The 19546-nt window shown below is 41.7% G+C and overlaps 1 protein-coding gene across 1 annotated transcript in view; it reads left to right on the top strand.

The window, feature by feature from the left end:
* The window catches only part of SMYD4 (SET and MYND domain containing 4), a 101061-nt gene that overhangs the window by 46981 nt on the left and 34534 nt on the right, over positions 1-19546 (top strand). Inside the window, exons 3-6 of the mRNA XM_082246284.1 lie at positions 1261-1405; positions 4364-4453; positions 13408-14395; positions 17500-17682. Coding sequence (XP_082102410.1) covers positions 1261-1405; positions 4364-4453; positions 13408-14395; positions 17500-17682 — 1406 coding nt within the window. The remainder of the gene's footprint in view (positions 1-1260; positions 1406-4363; positions 4454-13407; positions 14396-17499; positions 17683-19546) is intronic.

Below are 19546 nucleotides of genomic sequence, written 5' to 3'. Positions count from 1 at the left end.
TTATGTAATTTATAATCGGCTATCGACCATAATTACAGCTTAAAGTCACTCATTTATCACTAAGAAACTGTCACTGTGAAGCTCCCTAGGTAAACCTCTCCTCCTACACAATGTCCTAAGTGATGGTTGGCTATTAATTTATAACTACCAAGGCACAACAAAGAATGTGCAAGTGAGAAACGGTATGAATAATTTTATATGCAGGAATCGGAAGAGAGATTATTTACAAGGCTCCAGTTGTAGGGATGATGTGGGGAAGACCTGTTTGCGTTACAGCCTGTGTTGGGGAGAAGGAATACGCTTGCATACTGCTGAATTACTCGTGTGTGTGCCAGATTTACTCCCATCATCCTTAGCAGCATCCGTTCCTAAACAGTTTTATCAGAAATGTGGCCTCTGCTTCTGAACCCTTTTGTGTTCAAGGAATTCCATCAGCTCTGGAGCTGTCTAATATCAAGTCTTGGAGCTGTAAATTCATATTTCACTTGCATTGATAAGCCCACTGTGGCTTATGAGAAAGATAGAGCAGGGCATACCCCATTGCTTTTATTTATCCTGGGAAATCCAGCAGAAGATATCTCTGAGTACCTCGACAGGTTTCTTATCAGTGAAGTCTGCATCAGGGAAAGCAATTGTAGACCTCTTTCTCTTGCTTGTCGGTACATACTTGTTAAAAGCTTGTATCAATGGATGGAGTTCACAGTTGGCCGAAAAAAAATAACCATGTCTCAATTATAGGATTTTTCCATGACAGGCTCACTTTACTGAGATACCAGTTCAGGTTCTGGAAGGTGTTCATAGTGAAGTATGAGATAGGGTCAGAAGGCTTGCAAAAGTGAAATGTCAGCAAGAGACAAATTCCCTGCTAGTTTGATCTCTGATTGGTTAAACTGTGCTTTACTCAATATCTACAGCCATGCAACTTTAAATCGTAAGATAGAGCCAACAATCCACTTTGTAATGGAGATTGACCTATACAGGTCATTACGTTTTCCATACAGAGCTCACAATCGTTTTTATCTGTCATAAATAGATCAAGAATAAAATCAGCTGAGTCTAGAATTAAAAGGAGTATAAAGTGTTCTTTTCTATTCAGTACACAGTGGGGAGGAATGGTTTTTAGATGCCGTGAAGAACAGCCTTTATAAATGGTAATGCTTATGTCAAAGTCAAGCAGAGGGGATTGGGTTTGCAAGGAGTGGGGTACAGAGTATGTATACGCACACAGTGCAAGCACCTGTCTTTAATTTCTCTCCACAGGCAGAAAGAAGAGGAGTTACTAGAAAAACTGTGTTGTGATCTAAGTGTTGGGAAAGAACCTCGTGCTGCGCTATTCTACAAGGAAGAGGGAAATAAGAGGTTTGGAAGAAAACAGTACACAGCTGCAGCGGTTTTATATTCCAAGGTACAAGCTGCAGAAACTGGGCAAAAGTCTGAAATGTTTCTTTGCTAATAAACTGTTCACCCCAGACTGCATTGTGCTGTATTACATGCTTTGAGGGTTTGTACGCACTAGCCCACGTAGTTAAACGCAGCATTTTTCAATGTGGGCAGCTGGCAGTGTGTGGTCTGGCAAGGGGCAGTGTGATACCCATTTCAGCTGATTATACTATACATATTCCTTTTTTCTTTTTAAGGAGAACTAAATGCAAAACTTTTTTTTTTTTTTTTTTTTTCATTTTGGATAGAGTAAGGGAGGGTTATCCCCTGTTAGCTTCATTTTTGCCATTTGGGTTTTATTGGGGAAATTTCCCTTCACTTCCTGTCTCCGGAATTGAAAGAAAAGCCCTCCAAGGTAAGAGAATCCTGGGGTGTCACCAGAACTAATGTTCCCATTGGAGGATTTTCCCTCCCTCTATTCCTCTTCTGGGGACAACCTACAATTTGGGATTTTCTTTTACTTTCAGTTTGGTGATATTGGTAAACAGGACTACAGTAATAGAGAGGGTGACCTCCCTAAAGGGGATGCGTGCAGCAATAAAAATAGTAAATAAAGTTTGTGCCCTTCAATATAAATGGTACACCTAATACCTTTTAATAAATAAAGAAAGATTCAATTAGTGAAACTAAGGCCTCTTTCACACGGGCATTCCGTATGTCCGTATATCACCCCATCCGTTTGCGGGTGATATACGGACATAATGCATGTCAATGGGATTGCGGATGTCAGCGGATGACCATCCGCTGTCCTCCGATTTGCGTCCTTTCAGTTCTGTTCCGTTTTTTGGAACGGAACAGAACCCTATTTTTCTTCCATTTAAAAACAGAAAGGACGCAAAATCGGATGTCATCGGTGTCATCCGCTGACATCCGCAATCCCATAGACATACATTATGTCCGTATATCATCCACAAATGGATGGGATGATATGCGGACATACGGACCGGATGACACAAGTGTCATCCGTGTCCGTAAAAAAAAAAGTGCCGGAGCGGATCGAAATACGGTCCGCTCCGTGTGAAAGAGGCCTTAGCCAACAAATCATGACCAAGATGCAAAACAAACAACAGTGCAAGAGATGTCCAAATGGTGAACATGAACAAATTTGTCATCTAACAGAAATCAGCTGAACTGTCTATTTTACTGTTTACCACACAGTTATAGTGTTCAATCATTGTTTGTTTTTTTCCAGTAGTCCACCTAAAAGGTACAGCTGTTTCCCCTCTAGGAGGGAGATACAGTGCCTTGAAAAAGTATTCATACCCCTTGAAATTTTCCACATTTTGTCATGTTATAACCAAAAATTTAAATGTATTTTATTGGGATTTTATGTGATCGACCAACACAAAGTAGCACATAATTGTGAAGTGGAAGGAAAATGATGAATGGTTTTCAATTATTTTTACAAATATCTGACCAGTCTGACGTGCATTTGTATTCCGCCCCCTTTTGCTTTGATACCCCTAACTAAAATATAGTGGAACCTATTGCCTTCAGAAGTCACCTAAACGCTATGTGTGGCAATAACCTAACACTGCACATCACCCTGAACACACCGTCCCCACCGTGAAACACGGTGGTGGCAGCATCATGTTGTGGGGATGCTTTTCTTCAGCAGGGATGGAGGTGGGGAAGCTGGTCAGAGTTGATAGGAAGATGGATGGAGCCAAATACTAGGCAATCTTAGAAGAAAACCTGTTAGAGTTTGCAAAATACTTGAGATTGGGGCAGAGGTTCACCTTCCATCAGGGCAATGACCATAAACATACAGCCAGAGCTACAATGGAATGGTTTAGATCAAAGCATATTCATGTGTTAGACTGGCCCGGTCAAATCCAGACATAAATTCAATTGAGAATCTGTTGCAAGAGGTGAAAATTGCTGTTCAGACGCTCTATCCAATCTGACAGAGCTTGAGCTATTTTGCAAAGAAGAATGGGCAAAAAAATCACTCTCTCTAGATGTGCAAAGCTGGTAGAGACATACCCAAAAAGACTAATTGCAGCAAAAGGTGGTTCTACAAAATGTTGACTCGGGGGCTGAATACAAATGCATGCTCACTTTTCAGATATTTATTTGTAAAAAAACATTGAAAACCATTGATCTATCAGATAAAATCCCAATAAAATACAATTACGTTTTTGGTTGTAACATGACAAAATGTGGAAAATTTCAAGGGGTATGAATACTTTTTCAAGGCACTGTACATACCTTGGAATTCCAGATTTAAAGCCAATCTAGACACAAAACATAATGGGGTTCAAAGACGAGCAGATTTCTTCCCATGAATGATGGGCAGAGAGGTTTATCACGAAGACCCAGGGATTAGGTGTTTCCATTCCCATCATGTGACCAGGACCTCTACATAGAATAAATGGTTGACCAGTACAATATATTGTGGGGCTCTGGGTCTGATGGGGGTCTGTGTGCTTCAGACTGAAGACACTGCTGACAATAATGTCTTTAAGGCGCTGTATTTACAGGCTACATTGCCCTTTACTTAAGGTATCAGTAATATGATGAAGAATGGAGTGCTCCAGAATTCTGTCATTACAGGGTAAAGCTAATGTTTTTCTATACCTAAGATGTATTCTACAATATACAAAAAAAAGAAGGTATACTTATAACTTATAAAGCACACTTGGCCTTATGGGTGACTTCTGATAATTTTACCATTTATAGAAAAAAAAAAAAGATCAGATGTTGTCTGCCAACATTAATTGGCCAGCCGATTCTGCGGGGTAATTGCTGTTCAAAATCATTCTAGCTTGGGGCAAAGTTAAATTTTTGATTAATTTGTGCCAAAACATTTTGTTGTATCTGAAACAAAAATATAGCATTAGCTTATTAAAAGGTGTTTTTGGTAAAAAGGTTTCTCCGCATCCCCAATCATCTTTGCTCACTCTGAGTGTGTGTCCTGCAGGCTATCTCCCATGGCAGCCCTGGCACTGAGGTAATTGCAGTATGCTTTGCCAATCGATCAGCAGTTCTCTTTCACCTTGGCCATTACGCAGTGAGTATTGTTTACTTCTTTGCTGTCAGTCTGGAGGTTTGTTCTGAGCTAGATTTCAATGTAAATCATCATTTCAGTGAACCCCATGCTGTAGATCTCAGTTTTTCTTAGCCCTGTCATTTTTCTTATTTCCTTTCTCACACATGCTGTTGTACACCGTTATGTCTCCCTCATTCATCTGTCATTTCTCCAGCCGAGCCTTTCAGCACTCTAACTATTTTTTAATTATGAAGACTTTTAGAAGTATATAAATAGCTTGTTCACAAACTGCAGGTAGCATGGTAATTGAATTCTTTTTCCAATGAACTTTTCTACTTAAAGGTGCCGTTCCTGTGACAAAGTAGACGGCTTAATTGTGGGCAGCGTACTGTTCTGCTTCCAAAATGCATTAGCTACTATATCTGATCTAGAACAGCTGGATGTAATTTTGTGCAAATTGACTTTATGGATCCTTATAATTCTCCACAATTACTATGTCCCTCGGGGTTAGAGAAAGATTGCAATAAAAATATTGTTTGCTCTGCATGAAAAGTATTTTAGAACTTTTCAGTTATGAGGTGAAGGAATGTACTTTCATAGAGTTTAATACACAAATCCATATTTGCTGTTCTTGCTACCATGTTTAAGTATAAATTATGTCTGAGCTTGGAAAAAACATATGTAGTACATTCCTGCAATACATACACATTTCCCCATCCTAAAAAGTGCTGCAAATACAGAAAAATACCTTTTGATTCTGCCATAAATTCAGTGTGCTCATATCTTATTGCAGTAAGCTGACAATGTTGCCTCTGCTGCACTGAAATCCCAAGCAGTTCTGTTAGCCCTGGCTGAGCTTTCCCCTTCTGGACTACAAATTGCCTCCCTTTCATCTGTATGCCATAAGAAGGGTCTGTTTTGTAGGAGGGAGAACCTCAGCAGTGATGACACTGCTCAAACAGAAATTTAGGAGCTAAGTGCATTCCTGACATATGCAAAGGTGTTTTTTATGGATATTTTTGCAGCATTTTAAAATACTAAAAGGTAGGGAAATGTGCTTGTACTGAATTGTTTTGTTTTTGCCCAGGCATACACTTTAAAGTGCAGCAGTAATGGGAGATATTTGTGGGCTGCCATTGCAAACTTCCTAAATATTCTAGTAGGCGAAAAGCACTAGCTGTTATCTGCCATGTGCGGGACAGCATGTGTATACACACTGCCAAGACCATAAAGTCAGTACTGCCCAAGCCCAAAGATGTGCTTAATCCACTCTTTTTATACATCCATCCACCAACATTTTAAATCAAGTGAAAGATGCTGGTCTGAATGAAGCCTAAGCAAAAATGGCACTGCTGGAAGAGTAAAATCCCTTTGCGATGTAATAAGTACATGCTAGTGTTACACATTGTTTAGCATGAATGTATTTAAAGCTGAATTTTACCGTATGCATATTTCATACCTGGCTGATCTTGATAAAACTGGAGGATCACTGTAGTAAATGCTACTACAGTGATCTTCTCTATCTTCGGGGGGCTTGTGTCGAGCAGCTTCCTTGCTGCATAGTGAGCATAGGGGATCACTTGCCTGGCACAGGTGCCACTTACAGAATGCCCTGAATTGCTCTCAAATAATGCAAAGTGTTTTCTGATTGGATGAGGTAGAGAAGTGGGGCAGCAATATCCTGATCTTCCCCTCGTACAATCATAGATAGTCTTGTATTCAGTGGGAAAAATACAAAGGTGTTCTCTGAATGGCACCATGCTGAGCAAGCAACTCACTGCGTTCACTATGCAGCAGCGCAGCCACAGAGGGCCCAGAAGATAGCGGGGATCACTGTAGTGGCGCCAGGGATCAGCCAGGTATACAATATGTAAACTCACATTGTTCCAAGCTGGATCAATGTTACTCTGCAAAAATATCCATACCAGCTGGTATTCAGCTTCAGCTTAAAAAAACTACAGCCCTAAATCGTGAATAAAATATGGGTTTGAGGTTTTCAAATCCTTGCATTGTGTTTTCATGTAGATTTTATCCAGCTTCCCAAATTTTTAGGATTTTGCAGAGTGCACAGTCTATTTACCTTTAGTAAATCCACCTCTCTGACTCTTAAGAGGCTACAGTCTTTTTATACCCAATCATGTTGGTAATCTGTTGCCAATTAACCTTATTCATTGCAAAATATTCCTCCAGGTATTCCTTATTAAAACCACTTACTTTGCAAGCTTTTTTTTTTTTTTTTTCCCTGTCCCAACATTTTTGAGACGTGTTGCTGCCAATAATTTCAAAATTACCTTTTCTCTTTCGTTCATTGATGGACACAGCTCCTGATTCTTCTTAACCATTGGGTATGCTGCCCCCTACAGGAGTAGGACGCTAGGCAGGAAAAAGCTTGACTACGCCTATGGGCAGTCCCAGGGGGTATACACCCACTCTCAGCTATAGGCACTTGGTTTTTTTCTGCCTAGTCAGGACCTAGTTCCTTGCTGGGATCTCTGGTCCTGGCAATTTTTTTTCATTTTATATTGAATTTTTTTCTTCTTTTATTATTTTGTTCCTATGAGAACTATAGTCAAGTGCCGGAATGGGTGACAAACTGGATAATATAGATCCTTAGGGTCCCCCTAGTCCAGCCAGCAAGTGCATGCAGACCACAGCTCCGCGCTAGGTCAGCCGCAACATAGCCCCACTGGACGGGGTCTGGCCTGTGAGTTAAATGTCTTGCGAGAACTCATACGAACTGGCTTCGGCCTGAGTCGCAGCATTTTCCTTCTGGCCGACAGCACCCACATTACGATGGAGCGGTGTCTTGTCCGGATCGGCGCCCTCAAAATTTTAGGCGTGTAGCTGAAGCCCCCCACTCTTTCTTTGGGCATCTGCTGGGCTGAGGATCCAGGCAATTGCGGCTGGGCCCCTACAAAAATTTAGGCCATGGCTTGTGGTCTGCTGGGCCATATGGTCAGCTTGGCACCTCCCTTGGACTGGGTGGCACTGTGGGGGGTGCTTAATTTTTAATGACCTGTCATGCTGCCATTATTGTGTGGGGCATTAGTGAGGGTACCCTACCTGCGCGTCTGCATCATGGCGGGCGGCTTCCTTTTCAAGGGGATTATGTCCCCTATGGAGGGCGACCCCCCCCCCCCTTGTTTTTTGTGGGGTCCAATAGGTGGTCCATTTGTGGACCCTTATAAAAATCTTATAAATAATTATCCCACGCACTGGAAATTATTTATGGGAAAAATAATAAATGTAGAAAAAATTTATATTTTGAGTGTGCAGCCTGCCCTATATTTCCTAAAGGAAATCCAATAGTGAAAAAAGAGTGTGGGGTAGGCGCTCCTTGAAATACTTACATATTGGAGAGGAGCGCCTACCCCACACTCTTTTTTCACATTTGTTGTGGACCCTTGGCTGGCATCCACTTTGCGGGATCGCAGTCGGTGGCCTCCCCTGATTGTTATGTTTTCAGGGTGAGCTCAGTATATAGGGACACTACTGGGTCTGCATCCATGCACTCTGAGTGCTTAGTTAGTGAGGATGATTCCTTTGCTTCTCTAGCCGCACTTAAATAGGCGCTGGTGGATGCACTGTTTGTGTCAGTGCGTGAAACTTTAAAAATGGAGGTTGTAGCTGATGCGGTGAGGGTGTTCCTCTTTTGCTTACCTTGACAACATTGTCACAAACAGTGGAGTTTTACATAACACAGTGGTTGCTAGGCGTTTTTTGTTTGCGGTATCCTTATGGGGCTTGACTGCGTAAAAAGGTGGACGGTCCCAACTGTAGTGTATTTGCCGGTTCCAAGTCAAATTGCGTTCCCTTCATCCCGGTTGAGGAGTCCCCAACCTTTACTGGTCCATCTAATAGGAGGGCGAATGCTCTGGCTCGCCATATGTGCGCTGTGGCCGGTTCGGCAATTAGGCCAGTAATTACTATTTGCCTAGTGTCGCGAACTCTGACCAAGTGGGCTAAGCTTTTACGCCGGGAACTCGAGGGAGAATAGCTTTCCCCTGTCTTTGCGGAGCTGGCGGACCGGTTGGGCCAGGAGCTACAGTTTGTCTGGGATGCCTCTTTGGTTTCTAGGCTATCTATATCAGCAGTGGTCCTTTGGCATATTGTCTGACTGAAATACTGATCTGTGGACTAGACTTCTAAGGAGGTCTTATCTCATCTGCCTCTTCATCTCTCAGGATCTCAAGATTAGAGATCAAAAGTCAGTGCCTCCACCAGAGGTTCCAAGAGGACCTTGTCTGGCAAGCCACGAGCGGGCTCTTCCAGACCTGTGGACAAGGCTGCCTCTGCATTAAGGGGTGTCCTCACCCGTATCTGGGGTGGGGGGGACGTCTTCATTGGTTTCCTGATCTATGGACCTTTCTGGTACAGGACAAGTGGGTCCACAAAGTTATTCGATCATGCTACAAGATTGAGTTCAGTCTTATCCTCCAGAAGAGATTCCCGATTCTGACTTCAGAAAGTTTTTAGGAGTTTTTACTCAAACCTCTTTACAGTCCCCAGGAAGGAAGGCAAGATATGTCCAATTCTGGATCTCAAGGCGATAAGCTGCTTTGTGCGAGTACAGAAGTTTCCGCATGGAGTCCATTCACACGGTAATGGCGTCCCTTCCTCAGGGGGATTTCTTCTCGCTTCTATCGACATGAAGGATGCCTACCTGCACATTTTAATATGTGCCGGTCACCAGTGCTTCCTCTTAAAGGGTTTCACCCAATCAGGTCTTAATCATTGAAATAGGCTCTAGGACTGGGACTTTCATGTCTTACGATTTAGTTTTTACAATAAACATGGATGCTTCATGATCTATCCAGTGTGCGGCAGCCTTTTCTTTAACTTCCGGTCGACTTTGTCACAGTGCTGGCAAGCCTCTACCATTGAGGAGGAACAAGAGATCTTCCTGCAGCAAGAAAAGCAGTTTAGGTCCTGAGTTGGACACTACTTTGTGCTCCAGTCCTTGCCTCTGTTTTTTTCAAATGCAGTCTTCGAATGGTCTGTTGTTCTAAATTTTCACATTCTGAGTGATCCAGGCAACAATGTGCGTTTTGATCCTGTGTTGAAACAAGATTTCAGAGGGAGGCTCCATTGTTTCCCTGAGCCATCCTCCCATTGAACAAGCTTGCTTCCTGGCACAAGAACCTTCTGGCGGCAGCAGGAAATGGTCCAAATACTCAGTGAGATCCACACACACAGAGCTAGGTCCTTCCTCCTTGTTTGCCTCACAGATTTGAGAGGTGGACACTAGTGATCTTCCTTGCTCTGATTTAACTGATTTAAAATGCTGTTTGCCATCTGGATGGTTCCTGAAACCCTAATGCATTTTTGGATTTGGGCCAGGAGCAGCTTTAGGCCTGTGGCTTTTCAAGTCTTTCGAATATGTAGGGCTGTTATCAAGTCACTTACCTTAAGGCTTTGCCCCAAGGTGCTGATAGGGTGCGTAGCTTGGTCTTGGCTACACTATCACGTTGTAGTTTTCCTTCCAACCTTATATCTGCCTTCTCTTCTCTGGCTATGGCTATGCCTTGCATGGGATTTCCCTTGGGAGCCATTGTTGTACTGACCTATGTTATGTTTAGGTTTCCTCTCTGATAGTTCTTACCTTTACAAGGTGAATCTCTTTGGCAGTCATTCTAGACATAGATCTTTTTTGGTTGCTGATTCCTTATGAGATCAGGTGAGTTGAGGGTTTTCTTTTGCATTTTCCTGGGGTTCTCTCTTCCCTAATCGCCCACAGTGTCAATTGCAAATCTTTTCCTGTCAGAAAATCTTTATTCCAACCTTCTATTTGGATTAGGTTTGTCAGGTTATTGCTTTTTGAATATGACTGGTGTCAAGATATTCTCAAGTTTCAACTTACCTTTCTGTTGGTCCTTGGACATCTTACATAGTTCATCTCCTTCTGGTCTGGTTATTTTTTTTCCCAATCCAGGTAGTGGTTCAACCTCCTCTCTAGTCAGCTTCAGGTATTTGTCCCCAAGGCAGCTTTTGAGCTACAGACTGTTCCCAATTTTTGTTGTTTGTTGGGCCCATTAGCAGGTAGTTACTGTTGCCCACCTTCCTGTGTCCCTCAATGGGCAAGAAAATAGGGTTTTTGTACTGATTGTAAAATCTTTCTCTTGGAGTCCATTAGTTTCCAGTCCAAAAAAGGATTGAAGGCTCCTTTCACACGAATGATCTGATCAGATCCGCTTGTCAGTTTTTTTGGCGGATCTGATCGGATCCTCCATGCATCCCTATGGGGCAGCGGATGTCAGCAGAGACATGTCTGCTGACACACGCTGCCATCCGCATCCGATCCTGTCCGTGAAATCCAGACGGATGGAAACCCAATTTTCCATCCCTCCAGGGGATCGGATCGGATGTGAGAGGACAGGCGGTCCACTCTCATCCGTTTCCCCCATAGAGAGCAGCAGGGCTCTGACACCTCCCTCTCCGCACACAGTGTGGAGAAGGAGCTGTCATCCGCCTGCTCAGCGGGGATCGTCGGATCGATCCCCGCTAAGCAGAGAACGGTCCGCACCCCACAGCGGACCGTGTGAAAGGACCCTTACTGTGAGTTCAAAAATCCTATTGGTATTTAAAAAAACTGGAAAACAGTATTTGTAAATAAAATATATATTTTTATTTAGGTGTTTACCAAAACATATTCAAACTACAGTTAATATAATAGACATGGGCAGAAAGTACACAATTTCAGATTTATTTGAGGGTATGTACATCCAAATCGGAGGAAGGGTTTAGGAATTACAGCTCTTAAGAATAGCCATTCTCCCCCCCCCCCTTTTTTCAAAGGGGCAAAAAGTAATTGGACAATTGAATCAAAAGCTGCTTTATGGCCAGGTGTGGGCTACTCCATTATTTATTCATCAGTTAAGCAGGTAAAAGGTCTGGAGCTGATTCCTAGCGTGGTATTTGCATTTGGAAGAGATTGCTGTGAACCTACATCATGTGTTCAAAGGAGCTGCCCATGCACGTGAAACAGGCCATTGTAAGGCTTCAAAAACTAAACAAATCCTTTAGAGAGATAGCAGCAACATTAGGAATGGCCAAATCAACAGTTAAGTGCATTCTGAGGAAAGAAGAAAGCAGTGGTGAGCTCGGCAACATAAAAAGGCCTGAACGTTTACAGAAGTCAACAGTGGTGGGTGAGCGCAGAATCCTCTATGGTAAAGAAATCCATTTACAACATCCAGACAAGTGAAGGACGTATCATTGTCTGTGTACAATCAAGAGAAGACTTCACGAGAGCAAATACAGAGGTTTCACCACAAGGCGCAAACCATTAATAAACCTGAAGAATAGCAAAGCCAGATTAGACTTTGCCAAAAAACGAGACTAATTCTGGAAAATAATTCTTTGGACGGATGAAACGAAGATTAATCTGTACCAGAATGATGGGAAGAAAAAAGTGTTGAGAAGGCTTGGAACAGCTCCTAATCCAAAGCACACAACATCATCTGTAAATGATGGTGGAGGCAATGTGATGGCATGGGCATGCATGGCTTCCAGTGACACTGGGTCATTGGTGTTTATTGAAGATGTAACAGAAGACAAAAGCAGCCAGATGAATTCTGCAGTTTTTATAGATATACTGTCAGCCCAGATTCAGCCAAATACAGCAACGTTGATGGACAATGATCCAAAACACACTGCAAAAGCAACCCAGGAGCTTTTGAAGGAAAAGTGGAATATTCTGCAATGGCCGAGTCAATCACCTGATCTCAACCCAATTGAGCATGCATTTCACTTTCTGAAGGTAAAACTAAAAGCAGAAAGAAATGAATACTGATGATGATTAAAAGCAGAAAGACCCACAAACAAAGAATAACTGAAGACAGCTGCAGTAAGAGCCTGGCAAAGCATCAGAAAGGAGGAAACCTTGTCTTTGGTAATGTCCATGGGTTCCAGACTTTAGGCAGTCATTGCCAGTAAAAGATTCTCAATAAAATATTAAAAATGAAAATTTTATTTAGGATTATATTCATTTGTCCAATTACATTTGAGCCCCTGAAAATGTGGGGACTGTGTATAAAAATGGTTGCAGTTCCTAAAATTTGTACTTGATATTTATGTTCAACCCCTTGAATTAAAGCTGAAAGTCTGCACTTAAAATTAATTTGGATTTTTTAATTTTAATTTTATTCTGGTGGCATACAAAGCAAAAAGTATGAAACCTAATGCTGGCCATACACTATACGAAAAATCGTTCAAACTAATTTTGGAATAACGAACACTCGGCCATGAGAGCAGATGATCGTGCCATCATGTAATTGACTGATAAATCGTTCAATGGGCATAAATGAATCAGTTTTTTGTTAGTTTTTTCACATATAGCTAATGCAAACAGTTTGGATAGGAAACACATTAACCTTTTCAATTTATCGTTCGTTCGGCAGAAAATTTCTAAACTTGTCCTCAAAAACGTCACAACCGATTACCGATTCGTGCCTATTAACTGGCCGAAAAACAAAAGAACTGTACAAATGACCGAATTTCAGACGATTTTTTTTTTTTTTTTTGTATAGTGTATGGCCAGCACAAGTGTGTGTGTGTATGTATATATATATATATATATATATATATATATATATATATATATATATATATATATATGTGTGTGTGTATATGTATATATATATATATATATATATATATATATATGTGTGTATGTATGTGTGTATATGTGTGTGTATATATATATATATGTATGTGTGTGTATATGTGAAAAAAAAAAAAAAAAATATATATATATATATATATATATATATATTGTTTGAAGCCTTAAGTTATGTAGCCATTTTAAATCAAATCTCTTTGTAAAGTGATTTCACATTGCTTGCATTAAATCTAATAAGCAGATTGCAGAATGATCTCTGTGTGCCATACTCAGTGAAGAGACTAAAAGTAAGAACAGAAACCACTTTGAAAATGTGACCGTGATGTTTTCTTCCCTTGGGGAATTCTTTGTTTAGGAATGCTTGGAAGACATCGATCGTGCACAAGAGCATGGATATCCTGAGCGACTAAAGAGCAAAATACTTCAGCGGCAGGCAGAGTGTTTGCGAAAGCTGAAACAATCTGGCTTCTCTGGCATTCATCTTCCCAGCACAGAAAGTATTAACCTGACTGATCCCAAAAGGGAGCATGCTGCAGATGCATTATGTGACAGACTACAGGAGCTGAAGTTAGACAGAAACCTAAAGCTAACTAATGCTTCCAGCTCCCTAGCCATGCATTTCAGCAGTTCCAAAGGTCGCCACTTGGTGGCTTCTCAGGATATTGCACATGGAGAGCTCTTGATAGGGGAAGAAGCCTATGTTAGTGTGATTATTCCTGACAGAAAGCCAATCAGTGGTAAATCCACATGGGATGTCAGTATTACTAACTGTGATCTTTATTGTCACCACTGCCTACAAAGATGTTTGACCTCCCTACCGTGTCACCAGTGCAGTTTTGCCAGATATTGTAGCCTTAAATGTAGAGATCTGGCCTGGAAGGGGTATCACTATGTCGAATGCTCATTGGGTAGCTGCCTTCTTGCTCTAGGTGTTTTCTGCCACACGGCACTGAGGACAATCTTACTGGCTGGCCTCAAACAAGTTTCTGAGGTCTTTCACCAGACGTTGGATGTCAAGACTAAACCTCAGGACATTGTAAAGGGGATGGCTTCTAATGAGCTGTATTGTAGCAACTATAAATCTTTGTTTACTCTTCAAGCACACCCTGAACTTCAGAATGAGGAGCGGAAGTTTCTTTGTGGACTTACAAGTGCAGCTTTGTGTAAGAAATTATGTCTTGAAGTTCTGAAAACAAGCATGGAAGTGTCAAGTCTAAATGCAGAGACAACAAAAGAAAAGGAGCAATCAGACATGCAAATAATTGGTTCAGCTATACTCTTTCACATGCTCCAGCTCCATTGCAATGCTCAAGCAGTGACAGTCCTCCAACAGGAATATGATGGTAATTATTGGGATGTTTTTCTTCTATGTTTATGTTAGCAAAGTCTCTAAAATAGTATTCTGTAAGCGGGAATACATGTGTATTTTTGGTATTTAAGGGACAATGTTACACAGTACAGTATAGAAGATAGGTTTTGTAAAGTAGGCTAAAATTATAATAAAAAATGATATTTTGGGGTTCCAGATCAATAGCCAACCATCTTGGTAAAAGCAAACAGTTTTTGATTTCTTCAAAAACAGGCAAAGTACTTTTTCTTTGGCGTAAACCAAACAAAAACAGTCCATGCACTTCTGGTACAAAAACAATGATTCGGCTCACCGCTAACATAAACCTGTCCCACAGCAGGGTTTAAAGTTCTACCTGCTTCAGAGGTCCCGAAAGGTCACAGGAGCCCAGCAACCGCCCTGTAGCCCAAACAGTTCACAATCCTCTCACAGCTACTCACCTCATGGACACCTGCTGGCTGCTTCCTGCCCTTTTCAGCAATCTTTTGCAGGTGGATATACCTGCCCAGGACTACAGTGCCCATAGTGTAGGAGGCTCTTTACCGCCCAAAATCTCTGCAAGCCTCCAAATTTCGGGAAGCGTTAGAGGATATGAAGTCACTTTTCCTCCTTTACCAGATCATCCCAGAACCCCTCACTCTGCACGGCTGAGAATCCCCGAGTACTCCATACTGCTAATTGTCAACCACCTTAAAGGGACCACAACCCAGACAAAGGAGACGTATACCTCCCATCCAGGACCCATCCATAGCATCCTGTACTTTACATACTTTTTACATTCAGGCTGATGTAAGAAGCAGTGGAAATCCATTTATTGAAACCTTTGGTTTCTGGCTACACACTTAAAATCTGATTTTACAATACCCTTCAGATTTAAATCTATATAGTGCGAGAGCCTAACTGATTAGATGTAAATTGAATGGATAGTTTAGAAAGGCCCATGCATTATTAAATGTTAGTAAGTCAAAAGGAGATTGTTTTAACCAGATGGCAATGTGTGTTTTGATGCCTAAACACTGGAGATTGTTATGGAAAATGATCTCTACCAGAGCATACTTATGTTTGGTAGCCTTTTAGGATTCACATTTTAATATACATGGATGACTTCATTCGTTGTAATTCAGTATTCATAGGAAATGCGACTCTGTCTTACAGTGGAACTAAACCTTCCTATCGTTTTCAGCCAAGGAAGCGGCTATCTTGGCCTCTGTTTGATCTTTAAAGCGGTGTTCCAGCCTAACCGCACACTCACCTGTCACCGGTCCAGCGATGCGCCGTCTTCTCCCTCTCTGCTCTGCGGCGCCAGCATCACTGATGTGGGCACCCGGCTGTGACAGTTTGCGGCTTCACAGCCGGGTACGCACTGCGCATGCGCGAGTTGCGCTATGCGTCGTGACTGGCCGGCAATATTCTGGGACCTCTGACATGTCCCAGAAGATTGCAGGGAGGGAGGGAGAGAGAACTTCCGCTCCGGGCGCCACAGCGCTCTGAGCCGAAGTGAGAGCGGGTACCTGTCAAAACTAGGTACCCGCTCCCCCCCCCCCCAAAAAAAAAAATGACATGCCAAATGTGGCATGTCAGGGGGCTAGGACTATTTAAAGCGGAAGTTCCACTTTTGGGTGGAACTCCGCCTAACTGCCATGATGCTGCACATGAGATCAGTTATGACTGCAGCCATTTAATGGTTTAAAGTTTAGTTGAGAGCAGTATCATTGTGACCATTACATTCCCAGCATGTACCAGGAATGTAACTGTTTTATGAAACTGTTAAATTGATGGGTTCAGTTCCACTTTAAGCCCGCAATTCACCCTTTTTATGCATTTTTGTTTGCTCATTGATGAACTTCCTAAATAGGACAGCCCAATAATTTCAAAGGGCTGCCCTACATGTAGCAAAGAAGCTTAAATACAATTTTGAGCTTTTCACATTTTTTTTAGCTGCACATTTAGCCATGCATTTTGAGAGTTTTATATGCACAAACCATGCATCTTGTGTGCCATATTTAGGATGCCACTCATAATGAATGGCACTGCAACATATGTTTTTTTACCCAAATTTGCTTGTACACATCCACATGCTACTGTAGTGTGAATGAAGCCTTAATACAGTGCTTTGAAAAAGTATTAATTTGGCCTGTCAGTTTAGGAGGATGGCCATCTCTTGGTACATTTGCAGTTGTCCCATGCTCTTTCCATTTTCGATGCTGGATTGAACAGTGCTCCTTCAGATGTTCAAAGCTTGGGATATTTTTTTATAACCTAACCCTGCTTTAAACTTCTCCACAACTTTATCCCCGACCTGTCTGATGTGTTCCTTGGCCTTCATGATGCTGTTTGTTCACTAAGATTCTCTAACAAACCATTGAGGGCTTCACAGAACAGCCATAACTATACTGAGATTAAATTACACGCAGATAGACTTTTATTTACCAATTAGGTGACGTCTGAAGGCAATTGGTTCTACTAGATTTTAATTAGGGCTATCAGAGTAAAGGGGGCTGAATACAAATGCACGCCACACTTTTCACATATTTATTTGTAAAACATTTTGAAAAGCATTTATTATTTTCCTTCCACTTCACAATTATGTGGCACTTTGTGTTGGTCTGTCATATAAAATCCCAATAAAATGCAGTTACGTTTTTGATTCATTGTAACATAACAAAATGTGGAAAATTTCAAGGGGTATGAATACTTTTTCAAGGCACTGTATCTCTGTTTGTTATACAGAGATTTACTACTTATTTCACTTATTCACATATTTATAGTGTATGTACGGATACTGTGTATACAACATATGTTCTCAGGTGGCAAATACATTTCTAATATTTGTTATTTGGCTCATGCATAATGTTGGTTTTTCAGGGTATACAGGGGATTTCTAGAAATAATAAAAACTGATGTACTTAGTCTGATATTTCAGCAGGCCCCTCTGTTTCTGCAACATCAGACAATGTTAGTTTTGAGGATTTTTTTTCCCTTGAAAGTCCTGTGGGTGCCCTCTTATCTACTGTGCATTATTTTTCAGGCAGTTTTTGGGATTACCAGCCGTGGGATATGCATTTCAAATATAAAATATTTTTTTTTTTTTTTTTCTAGAGTCAGCTGCCTCTCTAGTACAATGCAACAAGTTCTCCCGTCTTGCTACTGCATTTTTTCCAGTTCTAAGCTTGTTAAACCATTCATGTGAACCAAACACAAGTGTATCCTTTCAAGGTAGATGTGCAATGGTTAGAGCTTGCAGAACTATCAGAAGAGGCGAGGAGGTGGTCCACTGCTATGGTGAGTTTTTTAATTTAATATTAGAAAAAATCATTCTAAAAATGATTTCCATTTGTACAGTCTATACAGTTAGTGATGGTAAAGTCTAGTTTTTTTAGAAAAAATAAATAAACATGTTATACTTACCTTTTGTGTGCAGTTGGTTTTGCACAGAGCAGCCTGAATCCTCCTCTTCTCAGATCCCTCGTTCCTGCTTCTGGCCCCTCCCTCCTATAGAGTGCCCCCACAGCAAGCAACTTGCTGTGGGGGCACCCGAGCCGAGCCGCAGCTCTGTGTGTCCATTCAGACACAGAGCTGCTGTTTGGCCCTCCGCCTCTCTCTCCTGATTGGCTCACTGACTTTGACAGCCGCTGGGGCCAATGGCACCACAGCTGTATCTCAGCCAGTCAGGAGGGAGAGTCCAGGACGGCCGATGGAGTTGTGGACATCGCTGGACAGAGAGGGGGCACAGGTAAGTATTAGGGGGTGCTGGGGAGGCTGCTACACAAAGAAGGCTTTTTATCTTAGAATGCACTAAAAAAAAAAAAACCTTCCTGCCTTTACAACTCCTTTAACCACTTCCCACAAACCGACGTACTTGCATGTCGACTTGAAGAAGTTGTTGTACCGGGATGATGCCTTGGTTGATGAGTGGTTGTAGCGGCTTTCAAGAGATGACAACCGATGCGGCTCAGCACCCGCTCAGCCGTTATCCCAGCATGCGGGAGGAGACACCCCCCTCCTTACGAGGCTCTCCCAGGGTCTCCTGTCCCACCAGGAGACCCGAGCAACCAGCCGACACGTCACTTCCGGTTTACTCGGCTGCCAATGGCACCAATTTCAAAAAAGTGTCAGTATTCAAAAATGCCGATTTCTGTGTTTTGAATACTTTGAAGTGCAGTGGAACGGTTTGGGCTCTTTTAGATCCCCAGATCCCTCCAAAAAGAGTACCTGTCACTGCCTAATACTGTCACAAGGGATGTTTACATTCCTTGTGACAGCTATAAAAGTGTTAAAAATAAAAAATATATATTTTTTTCCTATTTATATTAAAGTGTCCCCGTGAGCACGCGCACCAAAGAAAACGCATGCGTAATTTGCACCCGCAAATGAAAACGGTGTTCAAATCACACGTAAGGTATCGCCGCAATCATCAGAGCAAGAGTAATAATTCTAGATAAAGACCTCCTCTGTAACTCTAAACTGGTAACCATTAAGAATTTGTAAAGCGTCGCCTATGGAAATTTTTAGGTACCGTAGTTTGTCGCCATTCCACGAGTGTGCGCAAATTTAAATTGTAACAAATTAGGTATCTATTTACTCGCTGTGACATCATCTTTCACAATATACAAACAAATTGGGCTAACTTTACTATTTAGTTTTTTTTAAACTCCGTGAAATGTATTTTTTCCCAAAAAATTGCATTTGAAAGAACGTTGTGCAAATACCCCATGACAAAAAACATTGCAACGATCGCCATTTTATTCTCCAGAGTCTTTGCTAAAATAATATATATAATATTTGGGGGTTATAAGTAATTTTCTAGCAAAAAATATTGATTTTTAACTTGTAAACAACATGTGTCAGAAATGGGCTTGGTCCTCAACCACTTTAGCCCCGGAGGATTTGGCTGCTCAATGACCCGGCCCTATATTGCTATTCGGCACTGCGTGACTTTAACGGACAATTGCGTGGTCGTGCGACGCTGTACCCAAATGAAATTGAAGTCCTTTTTTCTCTTACGTCCTCCGACAGTCGCCGCCTCTTCATATTCGTCACATATGGGGTATTAGACTTTGCTCCGAAGGAGTAGCTAGGCAACAGAATATGTTAACAATAAAGCTTTAACATATCCCACCCTCAAGGGGTGGTCCCCTCAGTCAAT

The sequence above is a fragment of the Pelophylax lessonae genome, assembly GCF_965119305.1.
Source record: "Pelophylax lessonae genome assembly, chromosome: 2".
Taxonomy (NCBI): Eukaryota; Metazoa; Chordata; class Amphibia; order Anura; family Ranidae; genus Pelophylax; species Pelophylax lessonae.
This window is presented reverse-complemented; position numbering and strand designations above follow the sequence as displayed.